Here is a 21,911-nt window from a genome sequence, read left to right as displayed (position 1 = left end):
ACAATCTCACCTCTAGTATCCAGACTGATCTCCATTACAGATCAATCTCACCTCTAGTGTCCAGACTGATCTCCATTACAGATCAATCTCACCTCTAGTATCCAGACAGATCTCCATTACAGATCAATCTCACCTCTAGTGTCCAGACTGATCTCCATAACAGAACAATCTCACATCTAGTGTCCAGACTGATCTCCATTACAGATCAATCTCACCTCTAGTGTCCAGACTGATCTCCATTACAGATCAATCTCACCTCTAGTATCCAGACTGATCTCCATTACAGATCAATCTCACCTCTAGTGTCCAGACTGATCTCCATTACAGATCAATCTCACCTCTAGTGTCAAGACAGATCTCCATTACAGAACAATCTCACCTCTAGTGTCCAGACTGATCTCCATTACAGAACAATCTCACCTCTAGTGTCCAGACAGATCTCCATTACAGAACAATCTCACCTCTAGTATCCAGACTGATCTCCATTACAGATCAATCTCACCTCGAGTGTCCAGACTGATCTCCATTACAGATCAATCTCACCTCTAGTATCCAGACAGATCTCCATTACAGATCAATCTCACCTCTAGTGTCCAGACTGATCTCCATTACAGATCAATCTCACCTCTAGTGTCCAGACTGATCTCCATTACAGATCAATCTCACCTCTAGTGTCCAGACTGATCTCCATTACAGATCAATCTCACCTCTAGTGTCCAGACTGATCTCCATTACAGATCAATCTCACCTCTAGTGTCCAGACTGATCTCCATTACAGATCAATCTCTCCTCTAGTCTCCAGACTGATCTCCATTACAGATCAATCTCACCTCTAGTGTCCAGACTGATCTCCATTACAGATCAATCTCTCCTCTAGTGTCCAGACTGATCTCCATTACAGATCAATCTCTCCTCTAGTGTCCAGACTGATCTCCATTACAGATCAATCTCACCTCTAGTGTCCAGACTGATCTCCATTACAGATCAATCTCACCTCTAGTGTCCAGACTGATCTCCATTACAGATCAATCTCACCTCTAGTGTCCAGACAGATCTCCATTACAGATCAATCTCACCTCTAGTATCCAGACTGATCTCCATTACAGATCAATCTCACCTCTAGTATCCAGACTGATCTCCATTACAGAACAATCTCACCTCTAGTGTCCAGACAGATCTCCATTACAGATCAATCTCACCTCTAGTGTCCAGACTGATCTCCATTACAGAACAATCTCACCTCTAGTGTCCAGACAGATCTCCATTACAGATCAATCTCTCCTCTAGTATCCAGACAGATCTCCATTACAGATCAATCTCACCTCTAGTCTCCAGACTGATCTCCATTACAGAACAATCTCACCTCTAGTATCCAGACTGATCTCCATTACAGAACAATCTCACCTCTAGTGTCCAGACAGATCTCCATTACAGATCAATCTCTCCTCTAGTTTCCAGACAGATCTCCATTACAGATCAATCTCACCTCTAGTCTCCAGACTGATCTCCATTACAGAACAATCTCACCTCTAGTTGTCAGGACAGATCTCCATTACAGATCAATCTCACCTCTAGTGTCCAGACTGATCTCCATTACAGAACAATCTCACCTCTAGTGTCCAGACAGATCTCCATTACAGAACAATCTCACCTCTAGTATCCAGACTGATCTCCATTACAGATCAATCTCACCTCTAGTGTCCAGACTGATCTCCATTACAGATCAATCTCACCTCTAGTGTCCAGACAGATCTCCATAACAGAACAATCTCACCTCTAGTGTCCAGACTGATCTCCATTACAGATCAATCTCACCTCTAGTGTCCAGACTGATCTCCATTACAGAACAATCTCACCTCTAGTATCCAGACTGATCTCCATTACAGATCAATCTCACCTCTAGTGTCCAGACTGATCTCCATTACAGATCAATCTCACCTCTAGTATCCAGACAGATCTCCATTACAGATCAATCTCACCTCTAGTGTCCAGACTGATCTCCATAACAGAACAATCTCACCTCTAGTGTCCAGACTGATCTCCATTACAGATCAATCTCACCTCTAGTGTCCAGACTGATCTCCATTGCAGATCAATCTCACCTCTAGTATCCAGACTGATCTCCATTACAGATCAATCTCACCTCTAGTGTCCAGACTGATCTCCATTACAGATCAATCTCACCTCTAGTGTCCAGACAGATCTCCATTACAGAACAATCTCACCTCTAGTGTCCAGACTGATCTCCTTTACAGAACAATCTCACCTCTAGTGTCCAGACAGATCTCCATTACAGAACAATCTCACCTCTAGTATCCAGACTGATCTCCATTACAGATCAATCTCACCTCGAGTGTCCAGACTGATCTCCATTACAGATCAATCTCACCTCTAGTATCCAGACATATCTCCATTACAGATCAATCTCACCTCTAGTGTCCAGACTGATCTCCATAACAGAACAATCTCACCTCTAGTGTCCAGACTGATCTCCATTACAGATCAATCTCACCTCTAGTGTCCAGACTGATCTCCATTACAGATCAATCTCACCTCTAGTGTCCAGACTGATCTCCATAACAGAACAATCTCACCTCTAGTGTCCAGACTGATCTCCATTACAGATCAATCTCACCTCTAGTGTCCAGACTGATCTCCATAACAGAACAATCTCACCTCTAGTGTCCAGACTGATCTCCATTACAGATCAATCTCACCTCTAGTGTCCAGACAGATCTCCATTACAGATCAATCTCACCTCTAGTATCCAGACAGATCTCCATTACAGATCAATCTCACCTCTAGTGTCCAGACTGATCTCCATTACAGATCAATCTCACCTCTAGTGTCCAGACTGATCTCCATTACAGATCAATCTCACCTCTAGTGTCCAGACTGATCTCCATTACAGATCAATCTCACCTCTAGTGTCCAGACTGATCTCCATTACAGATCAATCTCACCTCTAGTGTCCAGGACTGATCTCCATTACAGATCAATCTCACCTCTAGTGTCCAGACTGATCTCCATTACAGATCAATCTCTCCTCTAGTCTCCAGACTGATCTCCATTACAGATCAATCTCACCTCTAGTGTCCAGACCTGATCTCCATTACAGATCAATCTCTCCTCTAGTGTCCAGACTGATCTCCATTACAGATCAATCTCTCCTCTAGTGTCCAGACTGATCTCCATTACAGATCAATCTCACCTCTAGTGTCCAGACTGATCTCCATTACAGATCAATCTCACCTCTAGTGTCCAGACTGATCTCCATTACAGAACAATCTCACCTCTAGTGTCCAGACAGATCTCCATTACAGATCAATCTCTCCTCTAGTGTCCAGACAGATCTCCATTACAGAACAATCTCACCTCTAGTATCCAGACTGATCTCCATTACAGATCAATCTCACCTCGAGTGTCCAGACTGATCTCCATTACAGATCAATCTCACCTCTAGTATCCAGACAGATCTCCATTACAGATCAATCTCACCTCTAGTGTCCAGACTGATCTCCATAACAGAACAATCTCACCTCTAGTGTCCAGACTGATCTCCATTACAGATCAATCTCACCTCTAGTGTCCAGACTGATCTCCATTACAGATCAATCTCACCTCTAGTGTCCAGACTGATCTCCATAACAGAACAATCTCACCTCTAGTGTCCAGACTGATCTCCATTACAGATCAATCTCACCTATAGTGTCCAGATTGATCTCCATAACAGAACAATCTCACCTCTAGTGTCCAGACTGATCTCCATTACAGATCAATCTCACCTCTAGTGTCCAGACAGATCTCCATTACAGATCAATCTCACCTCTAGTATCCAGACAGATCTCCATTACAGATCAATCTCACCTCTAGTGTCCAGACTGATCTCCATTACAGATCAATCTCACCTCTAGTGTCCAGACTGATCTCCATTACAGATCAATCTCACCTCTAGTGTCCAGACTGATCTCCATTACAGATCAATCTCACCTCTAGTGTCCAGACTGATCTCCATTACAGATCAATCTCACCTATAGTGTCCAGATTGATCTCCATAACAGAACAATCTCACCTCTAGTGTCCAGACTGATCTCCATTACAGATCAATCTCACCTCTAGTGTCCAGACAGATCTCCATTACAGAACAATCTCACCTCTAGTATCCAGACTGATCTCCATTACAGATCAATCTCACCTCTAGTGTCCAGACTGATCTCCATTACAGATCAATCTCTCCTCTAGTATCCAGACTGATCTCCATTACAGATCAATCTCACCTCTAGTGTCCAGACTGATCTCCATTACAGATCAATCTCACCTCTAGTGTCCAGACAGATCTCCATAACAGAACAATCTCACCTCTAGTGTCCAGACTGATCTCCATTACAGATCAATCTCACCTCTAGTGTCCAGACTGATCTCCATTACAGAACAATCTCACCTCTAGTACCCAGACTGATCTCCATTACAGATCATTCTCACCTCTAGTGTCCAGACTGATCTCCATTACAGATCAATCTCACCTCTAGTATCCAGACAGATCTCCATTACAGATCAATCTCACCTCTAGTGTCCAGACTGATCTCCATAACAGAACAATCTCACCTCTAGTGTCCAGACTGATCTCCATTACAGATCAATCTCACCTCTAGTGTCCAGACTGATCTCCATTACAGATCAATCTCACCTCTAGTATCCAGACTGATCTCCATTACAGATCAATCTCACCTCTAGTGTCCAGACTGATCTCCATTACAGATCAATCTCACCTCTAGTGTCCAGACTGATCTCCATTACAGATCAATCTCACCTCTAGTATCCAGACTGATCTCCATTACAGAACAATCTCACCTCTAGTGTCCAGACAGATCTCCATTACAGATCAATCTCACCTCTAGTGTCCAGACTGATCTCCATTACAGAACAATCTCACCTCTAGTGTCCAGACAGATCTCCATTACAGATCAATCTCTCCTCTAGTGTCCAGACAGATCTCCATTACAGAACAATCTCACCTCTAGTATCCAGACTGATCTCCATTACAGATCAATCTCACCTCGAGTGTCCAGACTGATCTCCATTACAGATCAATCTCACCTCTAGTATCCAGACAGATCTCCATTACAGATCAATCTCACCTCTAGTGTCCAGACTGATCTCCATAACAGAACAATCTTACCTCTAGTGTCCAGACTGATCTCCATTACAGATCAATCTCACCTCTAGTGTCCAGACTGATCTCCATTACAGATCAATCTCACCTCTAGTGTCCAGACTGATCTCCATAACAGAACAATCTCACCTCTAGTGTCCAGACTGATCTCCATTACAGATCAATCTCACCTCTAGTGTCCAGACTGATCTCCATAACAGAACAATCTCACCTCTAGTTTCCAGACTGATCTCCATTACAGATCAATCTCACCTCTAGTGTCCAGAAAGATCTCCATTACAGATCAATCTCACCTCTAGTATCCAGACAGATCTCCATTACAGATCAATCTCACCTCTAGTGTCCAGACTGATCTCCATTACAGATCAATCTCACCTCTAGTGTCCAGACTGATCTCCATTACAGATCAATCTCACCTCTAGTGTCCAGACTGATCTCCATTACAGATCAATCTCACCTCTAGTGTCCAGACTGATCTCCATTACAGATCAATCTCACCTCTAGTGTCCAGACTGATCTCCATTACAGATCAATCTCACCTCTAGTGTCCAGGCTGATCTCCATTACAGATCAATCTCTCCTCTAGTCTCCAGACTGATCTCAATTACAGATCAATCTCACCTCTAGTGTCCAGACTGATCTCCATTACAGATCAATCTCTCCTCTAGTGTCCAGACTGATCTCCATTACAGATCGATCTCTCCTCTAGTGTCCAGACTGATCTCCATTACAGATCAATCTCACCTCTAGTGTCCAGACTGATCTCCATTACAGATCAATCTCACCTCTAGTGTCCAGACTGATCTCCATTACAGATCAATCTCACCTCTAGTGTCCAGACTGATCTCCATTACAGATCAATCTCACCTCTAGTGTCCAGACTGATCTCCATTACAGCATCAATCTCACCTCTAGTATCCAGAATGATCTCCATTACAGAACAATCTCACCTCTAGTGTCCAGACAGATCTCCATTACAGATCAATCTCACCTCTAGTGTCCAGACTGATCTCCATTACAGAACAATCTCACCTCTAGTGTCCAGACAGATCTCCATTACAGATCAATCTCTCCTCTAGTATCCAGACAGATCTCCATTACAGATCAATCTCACCTCTAGTCTCCAGACTGATCTCCATTACAGAACAATCTCACCTCTAGTATCCAGACTGATCTCCATTACAGAACAATCTCACCTCTAGTGTCCAGACAGATCTCCATTACAGATCAATCTCTCCTCTAGTATCCAGACAGATCTCCATTACAGATCAATCTCACCTCTAGTCTCCAGACTGATCTCCATTACAGAACAATCTCACCTCTAGTGTCCAGACAGATCTCCATTACAGATCAATCTCACCTCTAGTGTCCAGACTGATCTCCATTACAGAACAATCTCACCTCTAGTGTCCAGACAGATCTCCATTACAGAACAATCTCACCTCTAGTATCCAGACTGATCTCCATTACAGATCAATCTCACCTCTAGTGTCCAGACTGATCTCCATTACAGATCAATCTCACCTCTAGTGTCCAGACAGATCTCCATAACAGAACAATCTCACCTCTAGTGTCCAGACTGATCTCCATTACAGATCAATCTCACCTCTAGTGTCCAGACTGATCTCCATTACAGAACAATCTCACCTCTAGTATCCAGACTGATCTCCATTACAGATCAATCTCACCTATAGTGTCCAGACTGATCTCCATTACAGATCAATCTCACCTCTAGTATCCAGACAGATCTCCATTACATATCAATCTCACCTCTAGTGTCCAGACTGATCTCCATAACAGAACAATCTCACCTCTAGTGTCCAGACTGATCTCCATTACAGATCAATCTCACCTCTAGTGTCCAGACTGATCTCCATTACAGATCAATCTCACCTCTAGTATCCAGACTGATCTCCATTACAGATCAATCTCACCTCTAGTGTCCAGACTGATCTCCATTACAGATCAATCTCACCTCTAGTGTCCAGACAGATCTCCATTACAGAACAATCTCACCTCTAGTGTCCAGACTGATCTCCATTACAGATCAATCTCACCTCTAGTGTCCAGACTGATCTCCATAACAGAACAATCTCACCTCTAGTGTCCAGACTGATCTCCATTACAGATCAATCTCACCTCTAGTGTCCAGACAGATCTCCATTACAGATCAATCTCACCTCTAGTATCCAGACAGATCTCCATTACAGATCAATCTCACCTCTAGTGTCCAGACTGATCTCCATTACAGATCAATCTCACCTCTAGTGTCCAGACTGATCTCCATTACAGATCAATCTCACCTCTAGTGTCCAGACTGATCTCCATTACAGATCAATCTCACCTCTAGTGTCCAGACTGATCTCCATTACAGATCAATCTCTCCTCTAGTCTCCAGACTGATCTCAATTACAGATCAATCTCACCTCTAGTGTCCAGACTGATCTCCATTACAGATCAATCTCTCCTCTAGTGTCCAGACTGATCTCCATTACAGATCAATCTCACCTCTAGTGTCCAGACTGATCTCCATTACAGATCAATCTCACCTCTAGTGTCCAGACTGATCTCCATTACAGATCAATCTCACCTCTACTGTCCAGACTGATCTCCATTACAGATCAATCTCACCTCTAGTGTCCAGACAGATCTCCATTACAGATCAATCTCACCTCTAGTACCCAGACTGATCTCCATTACAGATCAATCTCACCTCTAGTATCCAGACTGATCTCCATTACAGAACAATCTCACCTCTAGTGTCCAGACAGATCTCCATTACAGATCAATCTCACCTCTAGTGTCCAGACTGATCTCCATTACAGAACAATCTCACCTCTAGTGTCCAGACAGATCTCCATTACAGATCAATCTCTCCTCTAGTATCCAGACAGATCTCCATTACAGATCAATCTCACCTCTAGTCTCCAGACTGATCTCCATTACAGAACAATCTCACCTCTAGTATCCAGACTGATCTCCATTACAGAACAATCTCACCTCTAGTGTCCAGACAGATCTCCATTACAGATCAATCTCTCCTCTAGTATCCAGACAGATCTCCATTACAGATCAATCTCACCTCTAGTCTCCAGACTGATCTCCATTACAGAACAATCTCACCTCTAGTGTCCAGACAGATCTCCATTACAGATCAATCTCACCTCTAGTGTCCAGACTGATCTCCATTACAGAACAATCTCACCTCTAGTGTCCAGACAGATCTCCATTACAGAACAATCTCACCTCTAGTATCCAGACTGATCTCCATTACAGATCAATCTCACCTCTAGTGTCCAGACTGATCTCCATTACAGATCAATCTCACCTCTAGTGTCCAGACAGATCTCCATAACAGAACAATCTCACCTCTAGTGTCCAGACTGATCTCCATTACAGATCAATCTCACCTCTAGTGTCCAGACTGATCTCCATTACAGAACAATCTCACCTCTAGTATCCAGACTGATCTCCATTACAGATCAATCTCACCTCTAGTGTCCAGACTGATCTCCATTACAGATCAATCTCACCTCTAGTATCCAGACAGATCTCCATTACAGATCAATCTCACCTCTAGTGTCCAGACTGATCTCCATAACAGAACAATCTCACCTCTAGTGTCCAGACAGATCTCCATTACAGATCAATCTCACCTCTAGTGTCCAGACTGATCTCCATTACAGATCAATCTCACCTCTAGTATCCAGACTGATCTCCATTACAGATCAATCTCACCTCTAGTGTCCAGACTGATCTCCATTACAGATCAATCTCACCTCTAGTGTCCAGACAGATCTCCATTACAGAACAATCTCACCTCTAGTGTCCAGACTGATCTCCATTACAGATCAATCTCACCTCTAGTGTCCAGACTGATCTCCATAACAGAACAATCTCACCTCTAGTGTCCAGACTGATCTCCATTACAGATCAATCTCACCTCTAGTGTCCAGACAGATCTCCATTACAGATCAATCTCACCTCTAGTATCCAGACAGATCTCCATTACAGATCAATCTCACATCTAGTGTCCAGACTGATCTCCATTACAGATCAATCTCACCTCTAGTGTCCAGACTGATCTCCATTACAGATCAATCTCACCTCTAGTGTCCAGACTGATCTCCATTACAGATCAATCTCACCTCTAGTGTCCAGACTGATCTCCATTACAGATCAATCTCACCTCTAGTGTCCAGACTGATCTCCATTACAGATCAATCTCACCTCTAGTGTCCAGACTGATCTCCATTACAGATCAATCTCACCTCTAGTGTCCAGACTGATCTCCATTACAGATCAATCTCACCTCTAGTGTCCAGACTGATCTCCATTACAGATCAATCTCACCTCTAGTGTCCAGACTGATCTCCATTACAGATCAATCTCACCTCTATTATCCAGACTGATCTCCATTACAGCATCAATCTCACCTCTATTATCCAGACTGATCTCCATTACAGATCAATCTCACCTCTATTATCCAGACTGATCTCCATTACAGATCAATCTCACCTCTAGTGTCCAGACTGATCTCCATTACAGATCAATCTCACCTCTAGTGTCCAGACAGATCTCCATTACAGAACAATCTCACCTCTAGTGTCCAGACTGATCTCCATTACAGATCAATCTCACCTCTAGTGTCCAGACTGATCCCCATAACAGAACAATCTCACCTCTAGTGTCCAGACTGATCTCCATTACAGATCAATCTCACCTCTAGTGTCCAGACAGATCTCCATTACAGATCAATCTCACCTCTAGTATCCAGACAGATCTCCATTACAGATCAATCTCACCTCTAGTGTCCAGACTGATCTCCATTACAGATCAATCTCACCTCTAGTGTCCAGACTGATCTCCATTACAGATCAATCTCACCTCTAGTGTCCAGACTGATCTCCATTACAGATCAATCTCACCTCTAGTGTCCAGACTGATCTCCATTACAGATCAATCTCTCCTCTAGTCTCCAGACTGATCTCCATTACAGATCAATCTCACCTCTAGTGTCCAGACTGATCTCCATTACAGATCAATCTCTCCTCTAGTGTCCAGACTGATCTCCATTACAGATCAATCTCTCCTCTAGTGTCCAGACTGATCTCCATTACAGATCAATCTCACCTCTAGTGTCCAGACTGATCTCCATTACAGATCAATCTCACCTCTAGTGTCCAGACTGATCTCCATTACAGATCAATCTCACCTCTAGTGTCCAGACTGATCTCCATTACAGATCAATCTCACCTCTAGTGTCCAGACAGATCTCCATTACAGATCAATCTCACCTCTAGTATCCAGACTGATCTCCATTACAGATCAATCTCACCTCTAGTATCCAGACTGATCTCCATTACAGAACAATCTCACCTCTAGTGTCCAGACAGATCTCCATTACAGATCAATCTCACCTCTAGTGTCCAGACTGATCTCCATTACAGAACAATCTCACCTCTAGTGTCCAGACAGATCTCCATTACAGATCAATCTCTCCTCTAGTGTCCAGACAGATCTCCATTACAGAACAATCTCACATCTAGTATCCAGACTGATCTCCATTACAGATCAATCTCACCTCGAGTGTCCAGACTGATCTCCATTACAGATCAATCTCACCTCTAGTATCCAGACAGATCTCCATTACAGATCAATCTCACCTCTAGTGTCCAGACTGATCTCCATAACAGAACAATCTCACCTCTAGTGTCCAGACTGATCTCCATTACAGATCAATCTCACCTCTAGTGTCCAGACTGATCTCCATTACAGATCAATCTCACCTCTAGTGTCCAGACTGATCTCCATAACAGAACAATCTCACCTCTAGTGTCCAGACTGATCTCCATTACAGATCAATCTCACCTCTAGTGTCCAGACTGATCTCCATAACAGAACAATCTCACCTCTAGTGTCCAGACTGATCTCCATTACAGATCAATCTCACCTCTAGTGTCCAGACAGATCTCCATTACAGATCAATCTCACCTCTAGTATCCAGACAGATCTCCATTACAGATCAATCTCACCTCTAGTGTCCAGACTGATCTCCATTACAGATCAATCTCACCTCTAGTGTCCAGACTGATCTCCATTACAGATCAATCTCACCTCTAGTGTCCAGACTGATCTCCATTACAGATCAATCTCACCTCTAGTGTCCAGACTGATCTCCATTACAGATCAATCTCACCTCTAGTGTCCAGACTGATCTCCATTACAGATCAATCTCACCTCTAGTGTCCAGACTGATCTCCATTACAGATCAATCTCTCCTCTAGTCTCCAGACTGATCTCAATTACAGATCAATCTCTCCTCTAGTGTCCAGACTGATCTCCATTACAGATCAATCTCTCCTCTAGTCTCCAGACTGATCTCAATTACAGATCAATCTCACCTCTAGTGTCCAGACTGATCTCCATTACAGATCAATCTCTCCTCTAGTGTCCAGACTGATCTCCATTACAGATCAATCTCTCCTCTAGTGTCCAGACTGATCTCCATTACAGATCAATCTCACCTCTAGTGTCCAGACTGATCTCCATTACAGATCAATCTCACCTCTAGTGTCCAGACTGATCTCCATTACAGATCAATCTCACCTCTAGTGTCCAGACTGATCTCCATTACAGATCAATCTCACCTCTAGTGTCCAGACTGATCTCCATTACAGATCAATCTCACCTCTAGTGTCCAGACAGATCTCCATTACAGATCAATCTCACCTCTATTATCCAGACTGATCTCCATTACAGCATCAATCTCACCTCTAGTATCCAGACTGATCTCCATTACAGAACAATCTCACCTCTAGTGTCCAGACAGATCTCCATTACAGATCAATCTCACCTCTAGTGTCCAGACTGATCTCCATTACAGAACAATCTCACCTCTAGTGTCCAGACAGATCTCCATTACAGATCAATCTCTCCTCTAGTATCCAGACAGATCTCCATTACAGATCAATATCACCTCTAGTCTCCAGACTGATCTCCATTACAGAACAATCTCACCTCTAGTATCCAGACTGATCTCCATTACAGAACAATCTCACCTCTAGTGTCCAGACAGATCTCCATTACAGATCAATCTCTCCTCTAGTATCCAGACAGATCTCCATTACAGATCAATCTCACCTCTAGTCTCCAGACTGATCTCCATTACAGAACAATCTCACCTCTAGTGTCCAGACAGATCTCCATTACAGATCAATCTCACCTCTAGTGTCCAGACTGATCTCCATTACAGAACAATCTCACCTCTAGTGTCCAGACAGATATCCATTACAGAACAATCTCACCTCTAGTATCCAGACTGATCTCCATTACAGATCAATCTCACCTCTAGTGTCCAGACTGATCTCCATTACAGATCAATCTCACCTCTAGTGTCCAGACAGATCTCCATAACAGAACAATCTCACCTCTAGTGTCCAGACTGATCTCCATTACAGATCAATCTCACCTCTAGTGTCCAGACTGATCTCCATTACAGAACAATCTCACCTCTAGTATCCAGACTGATCTCCATTACAGATCAATCTCACCTCTAGTGTCCAGACTGATCTCCATTACAGATCAATCTCACCTCTAGTATCCAGACAGATCTCCATTACAGATCAATCTCACCTCTAGTGTCCAGACTGATCTCCATAACAGAACAATCTCACCTCTAGTGTCCAGACTGATCTCCATTACAGATCAATCTCACCTCTAGTGTCCAGACTGATCTCCATTACAGATCAATCTCACCTCTAGTATCCAGACTGATCTCCATTACAGATCAATCTCACCTCTAGTGTCCAGACTGATCTCCATTACAGATCAATCTCACCTCTAGTGTCCAGACTGATCTCCATTACAGATCAATCTCACCTCTAGTATCCAGACTGATCTCCATTACAGATCAATCTCACCTCTAGTATCCAGACTGATCTCCATTACAGAACAATCTCACCTCTAGTGTCCAGACAGATCTCCATTACAGATCAATCTCACCTCTAGTGTCCAGACTGATCTCCATTACAGAACAATCTCACCTCTAGTGTCCAGACAGATCTCCATTACAGATCAATCTCTCCTCTAGTGTCCAGACAGATCTCCATTACAGAACAATCTCACCTCTAGTATCCAGACTAATCTCCATTACAGATCAATCTCACCTCTAGTGTCCAGACTGATCTCCATAACAGAACAATCTCACCTCTAGTGTCCAGACTGATCTCCATTACAGATCAATCTCACCTCTAGTGTCCAGACTGATCTCCATTACAGAACAATCTCACCTCTAGTATCCAGACTGATCTCCATTACAGATCAATCTCACCTCTAGTGTCCAGACTGATCTCCATTACAGATCAATCTCACCTCTAGTATCCAGACAGATCTCCATTACAGATCAATCTCACCTCTAGTGTCCAGACTGATCTCCATAACTGAACAATCTCACCTCTAGTGTCCAGACAGATCTCCATTACAGATCAATCTCACCTCTAGTGTCCAGACTGATCTCCATTACAGATCAATCTCACCTCTAGTATCCAGACTGATCTCCATTACAGATCAATCTCACCTCTAGTGTCCAGACTGATCTCCATTACAGATCAATCTCACCTCTAGTGTCCAGACTGATCTCCATTACAGATCAATCTCACCTCTAGTGTCCAGACTGATCTCCATTACAGATCAATCTCACCTCTAGTCTCCAGACTGATCTCCATTACAGATCAATCTCACCTCTAGTGTCCAGACTGATCTCCATTACAGAACAATCTCACCTCTAGTTTCCAGACTGATCTCCATTGCAGAACAATCTCACCTCTAGTGTCCAGACTGATCTCCATTACAGAACAATCTCACCACTAGTGTCCCAAATGGCACTCTACTTCCTTTATAGTGCACTACTTTAGGCCAGGGCCCACAGGGTAGTGCACTACTGTAAACCAGGGCCCATAGGGGTAGTGCACTACATTAGACCAGAGCCAATAGGGTAGTGCACTACTGTAGACCAGGACCAATAGGGTAGTGCACTACTTTAGACCAGGGCCAATAGGGTAGTGCACTACATTAGACCAGAGCCAATAGGGGTAGTGCACTACATTAGACCAGGGCCCATAGGGTAGTGCACTACTGTAGACCAGGGCCCATAGGGTAGTGCACTATCTAGGGAAAATAGTCCCAATTGGGCATCAATCCACTCATGCTGGTCTCTTTTTTTTATTATCAAGGAAAGAAAAGCAGGAGAAAAGGGAGAGAAAGGAGCAGAAACAGAAGGAGAAGGAGGAGAAGGAGTTGAAGGAGAAGGAGGAGAAGGAGAAGAAGGAGAAGGAGGAGAAGGCCAAAGCTGAAGCGTAAGTGTCTTCATCAAAGTCCCAGCTGTGTTTTTATAAAGTTCACTGCGGTACAAATCAGAACCCAAAAGATCAGATTCCATGTTTTTTTCCTGCTGTTTACACATTGACAACAAACAAACTGTCACGTCCTGACCAATATTTAGGTATTAGTTATATTATATTTGGTCAGGATGTGGCAGAGGTATATTTGTTTTGTATTATGGGATTTTTGTGTGTGATGTAAGGGGGTGTGTTAGTGGTTGGTAGAGGTTCTAGGTTTGTTTTTCTATGTATAGTTAATTGGGGTTGGACTCCCAATTGAAGGCAGGTGTGTTGAGTTGCCTTTGATTGGGAGTCCTATACAGTAGGGTGTGTTTGTCTTTGTGTCTCCTGTCGTATTGGTCCACTTTCTCCGACGATGATTTCGCTATATCGTCTAGCGACGAAGAAATCTGTGACACAAACAAAAAAATCAGATATGCCAATACAAAATAATTGGGGTGGCTGTGTAAACTAAGCTTTTTAAAATGTTATACCCCTTATATATCCTGTATTTTACACTGTGTGTGTGTGTGTGTGTGTGTGTGCGCGTGTGTGTGTGTGCGTGCGTGTGTGTGTGTGTGTGTGTGTGTGTGTGTGTGCGTGCGTGCGTGTGTGCGTGTGCGTGTGTGTGTGTGTGTGTGTTACCAGGCCTAAAGAGATCACGGTGATAGACCCAGCAGGTAACATGTATTATAACTGGCTCCTTGTCATCACCATACCTGTAATGTACAACTGGACCCTCATCATAGCCAGGTAACTAACACACTGATTGGTTCATTTGTTGATTGATTGACTGATTGGTTAATATGTTGATTGAATGACTGATTGGCCGGTTTATTGGGTGGTTGATTGGTTGATTGACTGATTGGTTGGTTGATTGGGTGGTTGATTGGGTGGTTGATTGACTGACTGATTGGGTGGTTGATTGGGTGGTTGATTGGTTGATTGACTGATTGTTTGGTTGATTGAGTGTTTGGTTGATTGGGTGGTTGATTGACTGATTGACTGATTGGGTGTTTGGTTGATTGACTGGTTGGTTGGGTGGTTGATTGGTTGATTGGGTGGTTTATTGGTTGATTGGTTGATTGAGTGTTTGGTTGATTGGGTGTTTGGTTCATTGACTGGTTGGTTGGTTGGGTGGTTGATTGGTTTATTGAGTGTTTGGTTGATTGGGTGGTTTATTGATTGATTGAGTGTTTGGTTGATTGGGTGGTTTATTGATTGATTGAGTGTTTGGTTGATTGGGTGGTTTATTCGTTGGTTGATTGATTGACTGGTTGGTTGGGTGATTGGGTGATTGGGTGGTTTATTGGCTGGTTGGTTGGTTGGTTGATTGGGTGGTTGATTGGTTGACTTAGTGGGTGGTTGATTGGGTGGTTGAGTGTTTGGTTGATTGGGTGGTTGATTGATTGAGTGTTTGGTTGATTTGGTGGTTTATTGGTTGATTGATTGATTGAGTGTTTGGTTGATTGGGTGGTTGATTGGTTGATTGAGTGTTTGGTTGATTGGGTGGTTGATTGGTTGATTGAGTGTTTGGTTGATTGGGTCGTTGATTGGTTGATTGAGTGTTTGGTTGATTGGGTCGTTGATTGGTTGATTGAGTGTTTGGTTGATTGGTTGATTGGTTGATTGGGTGGTTGATTGGTTGATTTAGTGTTTGGTTGATTGGGTGGTTGATTGGTAGATTAATATATTGATAACACTTCTAAGGACATTCTGACTGTGTGTGTGTGTGTGTGTGTGTGTGTGTGTGTGTGTGTGTGTGTGTGTGTGTCTCAGGGCGAGTTTTGAGGAGCTCCAGTCAGACTTTCTGATCTACTGGTTTATCATAGACTGTGTCTCTGATGTGGTCTACCTGGCGGATATGGTGTTTAGGACCAGGACAGGTAAGAACATACCCACACTTCCCAAACACATAGCCTTACGTCCCCGTGTGTGTGTGTGTGTGTGTGTGTGTGTGTGTGTGTGTGTGTGTGTGTGTGTGTGTGTGCGTGTGTGTGTGTGTGTGTGTGTGTGGAGGCTGGTGACTTGAACAATTGAGGAGGATGGAAAACCCACGCTGTAGGCGTGGAATGCACGGAGACGTGTGTTTAAAAAAATCGGCAAAGAGTAATTATTTTAACCTAAAGCATTTAATAAAGACATTTATAGTACAATATTATGTGGAATGGGAATGAGAGGGACTCGTACACCTTTCTGGAAAGGGGATCACAGCAGTGATTCAATGAGGGTATGAGGCATGAGTTGAGGTGTTCAGAGGCTTGACTTCAGTGCAGGCCAGGGTGGGAAGACAAAAAAACAATAACACAACAGACTACGGGCGGCAGCGTAGCCTAGCGGATAGAGCATTGGACTAGTAACCGTAAAGGTTGCAAGTTCAAATCCCCGAGCTGACAAGGTACGAATCTGTCGTTCTGCCCCCCTGAACAAGGCAGTTAATCCACTGTTCCTAGGCCGTCATTGAAAATACTGCAATCTGGGAGATTTTTGCCTTATAATAAGAGTGACAGCCATTGAAAACAGTGGTAGGCTGAATTTTCTTGGGGGGGGAAGGTTTGTCCTCGGGGTTTCGCCTGCCATATCAGTTCTGTTATACTCACAGACATTATTTTAACAGTTTTAGAAACTCTAGAGTGTTTCCTATCCAAATCTACCAATTATATGCATATCCTTCTGGGCCTGAGTAACAAGCAGTTTACTTTGGGCACGCTTTACATCCTAACGTCAAAATACTGCCCCCTAGCCCAATTAACCAGCTGTACATTTGATACCAGGCGGTATTGAACGACCTAATGAAAGACTCCCTGTTAACCAGCTATACATTTGATACCAGGCGGTATTGAACGACCTAATGAAAGACTCCCCTGTTCACCAGCTATACATTTGATACCAGGCTGTATTGAACGACCTAATGAAAGACTCCCTGTTCACCAGCTATACATTTGATACCAGGTGGTGTTGAACCACCTCACCTTTTCATCTTTCTTCATGTAACTGATCTCAGGCAGAGGTCGACCCTCGCTTTTAATTCACACCTTTTCCATGTACCTCAGAGAATGAAAGGGGTTCTTCAACAAAAAGTCCACAACATTTGCGGTAGAGTTGCCTGACGAAAGGTGCACACTCGAGCTGGTAGCTAGCTAAATTATTTGGTGACATATGAATATATTTAGTATAGTTTTATCTAAAAAGGATAACTTCTTTTGTGTTTTAATATTTACATTTTAATGAAATTTCACTGAGGAGGATGGTCCTCCCATTCCTCCTCTGAGAAGCCTCCGCTGGTGTGTGTGTGTGTGTGTGTGTGTGTGTGTGTGTGTGTGTGTGTGTGTGTGTGTGTGTGTGTGTGTGTGTGTCATTGTGTGTAGGTTACCTGTTGGTAAGGTCTGTCCCTGTGTGTAGGTTACCTGGAACAGGGTCTATTGGTAAAGGATCAGAAGAAGCTAATAGACCGCTACATAAACAGTCTCCAGTACAAACTAGACCTGATCTCCATGATCCCTACTGACATCTTCTATGTGTACTTCGGACTCAACTACCCCGAGATACGACTCAACAAGCTGTTCAGAATCAACAGGTGAGTCAACTAGAGATATGATTCAACAAGCTGTTCAGAATCAACAGGTGAGTCAACTAGAGACTCGACTCAACAAGCTGTTCAGAATCAACAGGTGAGTCAACTAGAGATTCGACTCAACAAGCTGTTCAGAATCAACAGGTGAGTCAACTAGAGACTCGACTCAACAAGCTGTTCAGAATCAACAGGTGAGTCAACTAGAGACTCGACTCAACAAGCTTTTCAGAATCAACAGGTGAGTCAACTAGAGATATGATTCAACAAGCGTATCAGAATCAACAGGTGAGTCAACTAGAGATATGATTCAACAAGCTGTTCAGAATCAACAGGTGAGTCAACTAGAGATACGACTCAACAAGCTGTTCAGAATCAACAGGTGAGTCAACTAGAGACTCGACTCAACAAGCTGTTCAGAATCAACAGGTGAGTCAACTAGAGATTCGACTCAACAAGCTGTTCAGAATCAACAGGTGAGTCAACTAGAGATATGACTCAACAAGCTGTTCAGAATCAACAGGTGAGTCAACTAGAGATATGACTCAACAAGCTGTTCAGAAACAACAGGTGAATCAACTAGAGACTCGACTCAACAAGCTGTTCAGAATCAACAGGTGAGTCAACTAGAGATTCGACTCAACAAGCTGTTCAGAATCAACAGGTGAGTCAACTAGAGATATGACTCAACAAGCTGTTCAGAATCAGCATGTGAGTCAACTAGAGATATGACTCAACAAGCTGTTCAGAATCAACAAGTGAGTCAACTAGAGATATGATTCAACAACTTGCTCAGAATCAACAGGTGAGTCAACTAGAGATATGACTCAACAAGCTGTTCAGAATCAACAGGTGAGTCAACTAGAGATTCGACTCAACAAGCTGTTCAGAATCAACAGGTGAGTCAACTAGAGATATGACTCAACAAGCTGTTCAGAATCAACAGGTGAGTCAACTAGAGACTCGACTCAACAAGCTGTTCAGAATCAACAGGTGAGTCAACTAGAGATTCGACTCAACAAGCTGTTCAGAATCAACAGGTGAGTCAACTAGAGATATGACTCAACAAGCTGTTCAGAAACAACAGGTGAATCAACTAGAGACTCGACTCAACAAGCTGTTCAGAATCAACAGGTGAGTCAACTAGAGATTCGACTCAACAAGCTGTTCAGAATCAACAGGTGAGTCAACTAGAGATATGACTCAACAAGCTGTTCAGAATCAACAGGTGAGTCAACTAGAGACTCGACTCAACAAGCAGTTCAGAATCAACAGGTGAGTCAACTAGAGATTCGACTCAACAAGCTGTTCAGAATCAGCATGTGAGTCAACTAGAGATATGACTCAACAAGCTGTTCAGAATCAACAGGTGAGTCAACTAGAGATTCGACTCAACAAGCTGTTCAGAATCAACAGGTGAGTCAACTAGAGATATGACTCAACAAGCTGTTCAGAATCAACAGGTGAGTCAACTAGAGACTCGACTCAACAAGCTGTTCAGAATCAACAGGTGAGTCAACTAGAGATTCGACTCAACAAGCTGTTCAGAATCAACAGGTGAGTCAACTAGAGATATGACTCAACAAGCTGTTCAGAATCAACAGGTGAGTCAACTAGAGATATGACTCAACAAGCTGTTCAGAATCAGCATGTGAGTCAACTAGAGATATGACTCAACAAGCTGTTCAGAATCAACAAGTGAGTCAACTAGAGATATGATTCAACAACTTGCTCAGAATCAACAGGTGAGTCAACTAGAGATATGATTCAACAAGCTGTTCAGAATCAACAGGTGAGTCAACTAGAGATTCGACTCAGAAAGCTGTTCAGAATCAACAGGGGAGTCAACTTGAGATATGAATGCATCATTCATTCATGTCTCACTAGGATGTAAGTACATTTTATCAGACGCTCCTATCCAGAGAGACGTAAAGCCAGTGCATTCATCTTAATTAAAATCCCTTGTTGGGACAACCACATATCACAGTCTGAGTAAGTACAATTGTCCTCAATAAAGTAGCTATCAACAAAGTCAGAGCTAGTAAAGGGGGAAAAGTGTTAGTTAGTTCTTTAGCAGTTTTTACTTTATTCTACTGTATTATACTCTACTATACTGTATTATATTATACTATATTATACTTTATTCTACTGTTCTCTACTATATCATACGCTACTATACTGTATTCTATTATACTCTATTATATAATACTTTGTTCTACTGTACTCTACTGTACTCTACTCTACTCTACTGTACTCTACTGTACTCTACTCTACTCTACTGTACTCTACTGTACTCTACTGTACTCTACTGTACTTTATCACACTCTACTATACTGTATTCTATTATACTCTATTATATAATACTTTGTTCTACTGTACTCTACTGTACTCTACTGTACTCTACTGTACTTTATCACACTCTACTATACTGTATTCTATTATACTCAATTCTATTCTACTGTATTATACTCTACTATACTGTAGCCTTCCCTGTAGCTCAGTTGGTAGAGCATGGTGTTTGCAATGCCAGGGTTGTGGGTTCGATTCCCACGGGGGGCCAGCACAGGAAGAAAAAAAAATGTATGAAATGTATGCATTCACTACTGTAAGTCGCTCTGGATAAGAGTGTCTGCTAAATGACTGTAATGTAAATGTATTATATTCTACTCTACTCTAGTCTACTGTATTCTAGTCTACTGTACTCTAGTCTACTGTAGTCTACTCTACTCTACTCTACTCTAGTCTACTGTACTCTAGTCTACTGTATTCTAGTCTACTGTACTCTAGTCTACTGTATTCTAGTCTACTCTACTCTAGTCTACTGTACTCTATTCTACTGTACTCTAGTCTACTGTACTCTAGTCTACTGTATTCTAGTCTACTGTATTCTAGTCTACTGTACTCTAGTCTACTCTACTCTATTCTACTGTACTTTAGTCTACTCTACTCTACTCTAATCTACTCTACTCTACTCTACTCTACTCTACTCTACTCTATTCTAGTCTACTGTACTCTAGTCTACTGTATTCTACTGTACTCTACTTAATTCTACTCTACTGTATTCTACTTTAATCTACTCCACTTTAGTCTAGTCTACTGTACTCTAGTCTACTGTACTCTAGTCTACTGTACTCTAGTCTACTCTACTCTAGTCTACTGTACTCTAGTCTACTCTACTCTAGTCTACTGTACTCTAGTCTACTCTACTCTAGTCTACTGTACTCTAGTCTACTGTACTCTAGTCTACTCTACTCTAGTCTACTGTACTCTAGTCTACTGTACTCTAGTCTACTGTACTCTAGTCTACTGTACTTTATTATACTCTATTACAATTATAAATATAATCTCTTTTGGGTTCCATGTTGAACCCTCTGTGAAACGGTTTCATCCTTGAACTCTAAAAGAGATCTCCTATGGGGACAGAACCCTTTTGGGTTCTGGGGACAGAACCCTTTTGGGTTCTAGGGACAGAACCCTTTTGGGTTCTGGGGACAGAACCCTTTTGAGTTCTAGGGACAGAACCCTTTTGGGTTCTAGACTGCGCCTTTATTCTAAATGTACTCTACTCACCAGGATGTTGGAGTTCTTCCAGAGGACAGAGACGAGGACCAACTTCCCCAACGTTCTGCGTATCTCCAACCTTGTCATGTACATCGTCATCATCATACACTGGAACGCTTGTCTCTACTACTCCTTCTCCAAGGTACACACACACACACACACACACTCATACACACACACACACACACACACACACACACACACACACACACACACACACACACAC

The 21,911-nt window shown here is 42.8% G+C and overlaps 1 protein-coding gene across 1 annotated transcript; it reads left to right on the top strand.

Annotated features, from left to right (window-relative positions):
- Positions 1-14,490: 14,490 nt before the first annotated feature.
- On the top strand, positions 14,491-21,827 carry LOC115180822 (cGMP-gated cation channel alpha-1-like; the record flags this gene model as incomplete). Its single annotated transcript, XM_029742975.1, has 5 exons — positions 14,491-14,529; positions 15,202-15,306; positions 16,333-16,439; positions 17,956-18,130; positions 21,698-21,827. Coding segments are annotated over exons 2-5 (480 nt in total), but the record flags the coding sequence as incomplete, so codon positions are not given.
- Positions 21,828-21,911: the final 84 nt, after the last annotated feature.

Source organism: Salmo trutta, unplaced genomic scaffold, assembly GCF_901001165.1.
Source record: "Salmo trutta unplaced genomic scaffold, fSalTru1.1, whole genome shotgun sequence".
Taxonomy (NCBI): Eukaryota; Metazoa; Chordata; class Actinopteri; order Salmoniformes; family Salmonidae; genus Salmo; species Salmo trutta.
The sequence above is the reverse complement of the archived record's forward strand: the minus strand, read 5'-3'. Positions and strand labels throughout refer to the sequence as shown.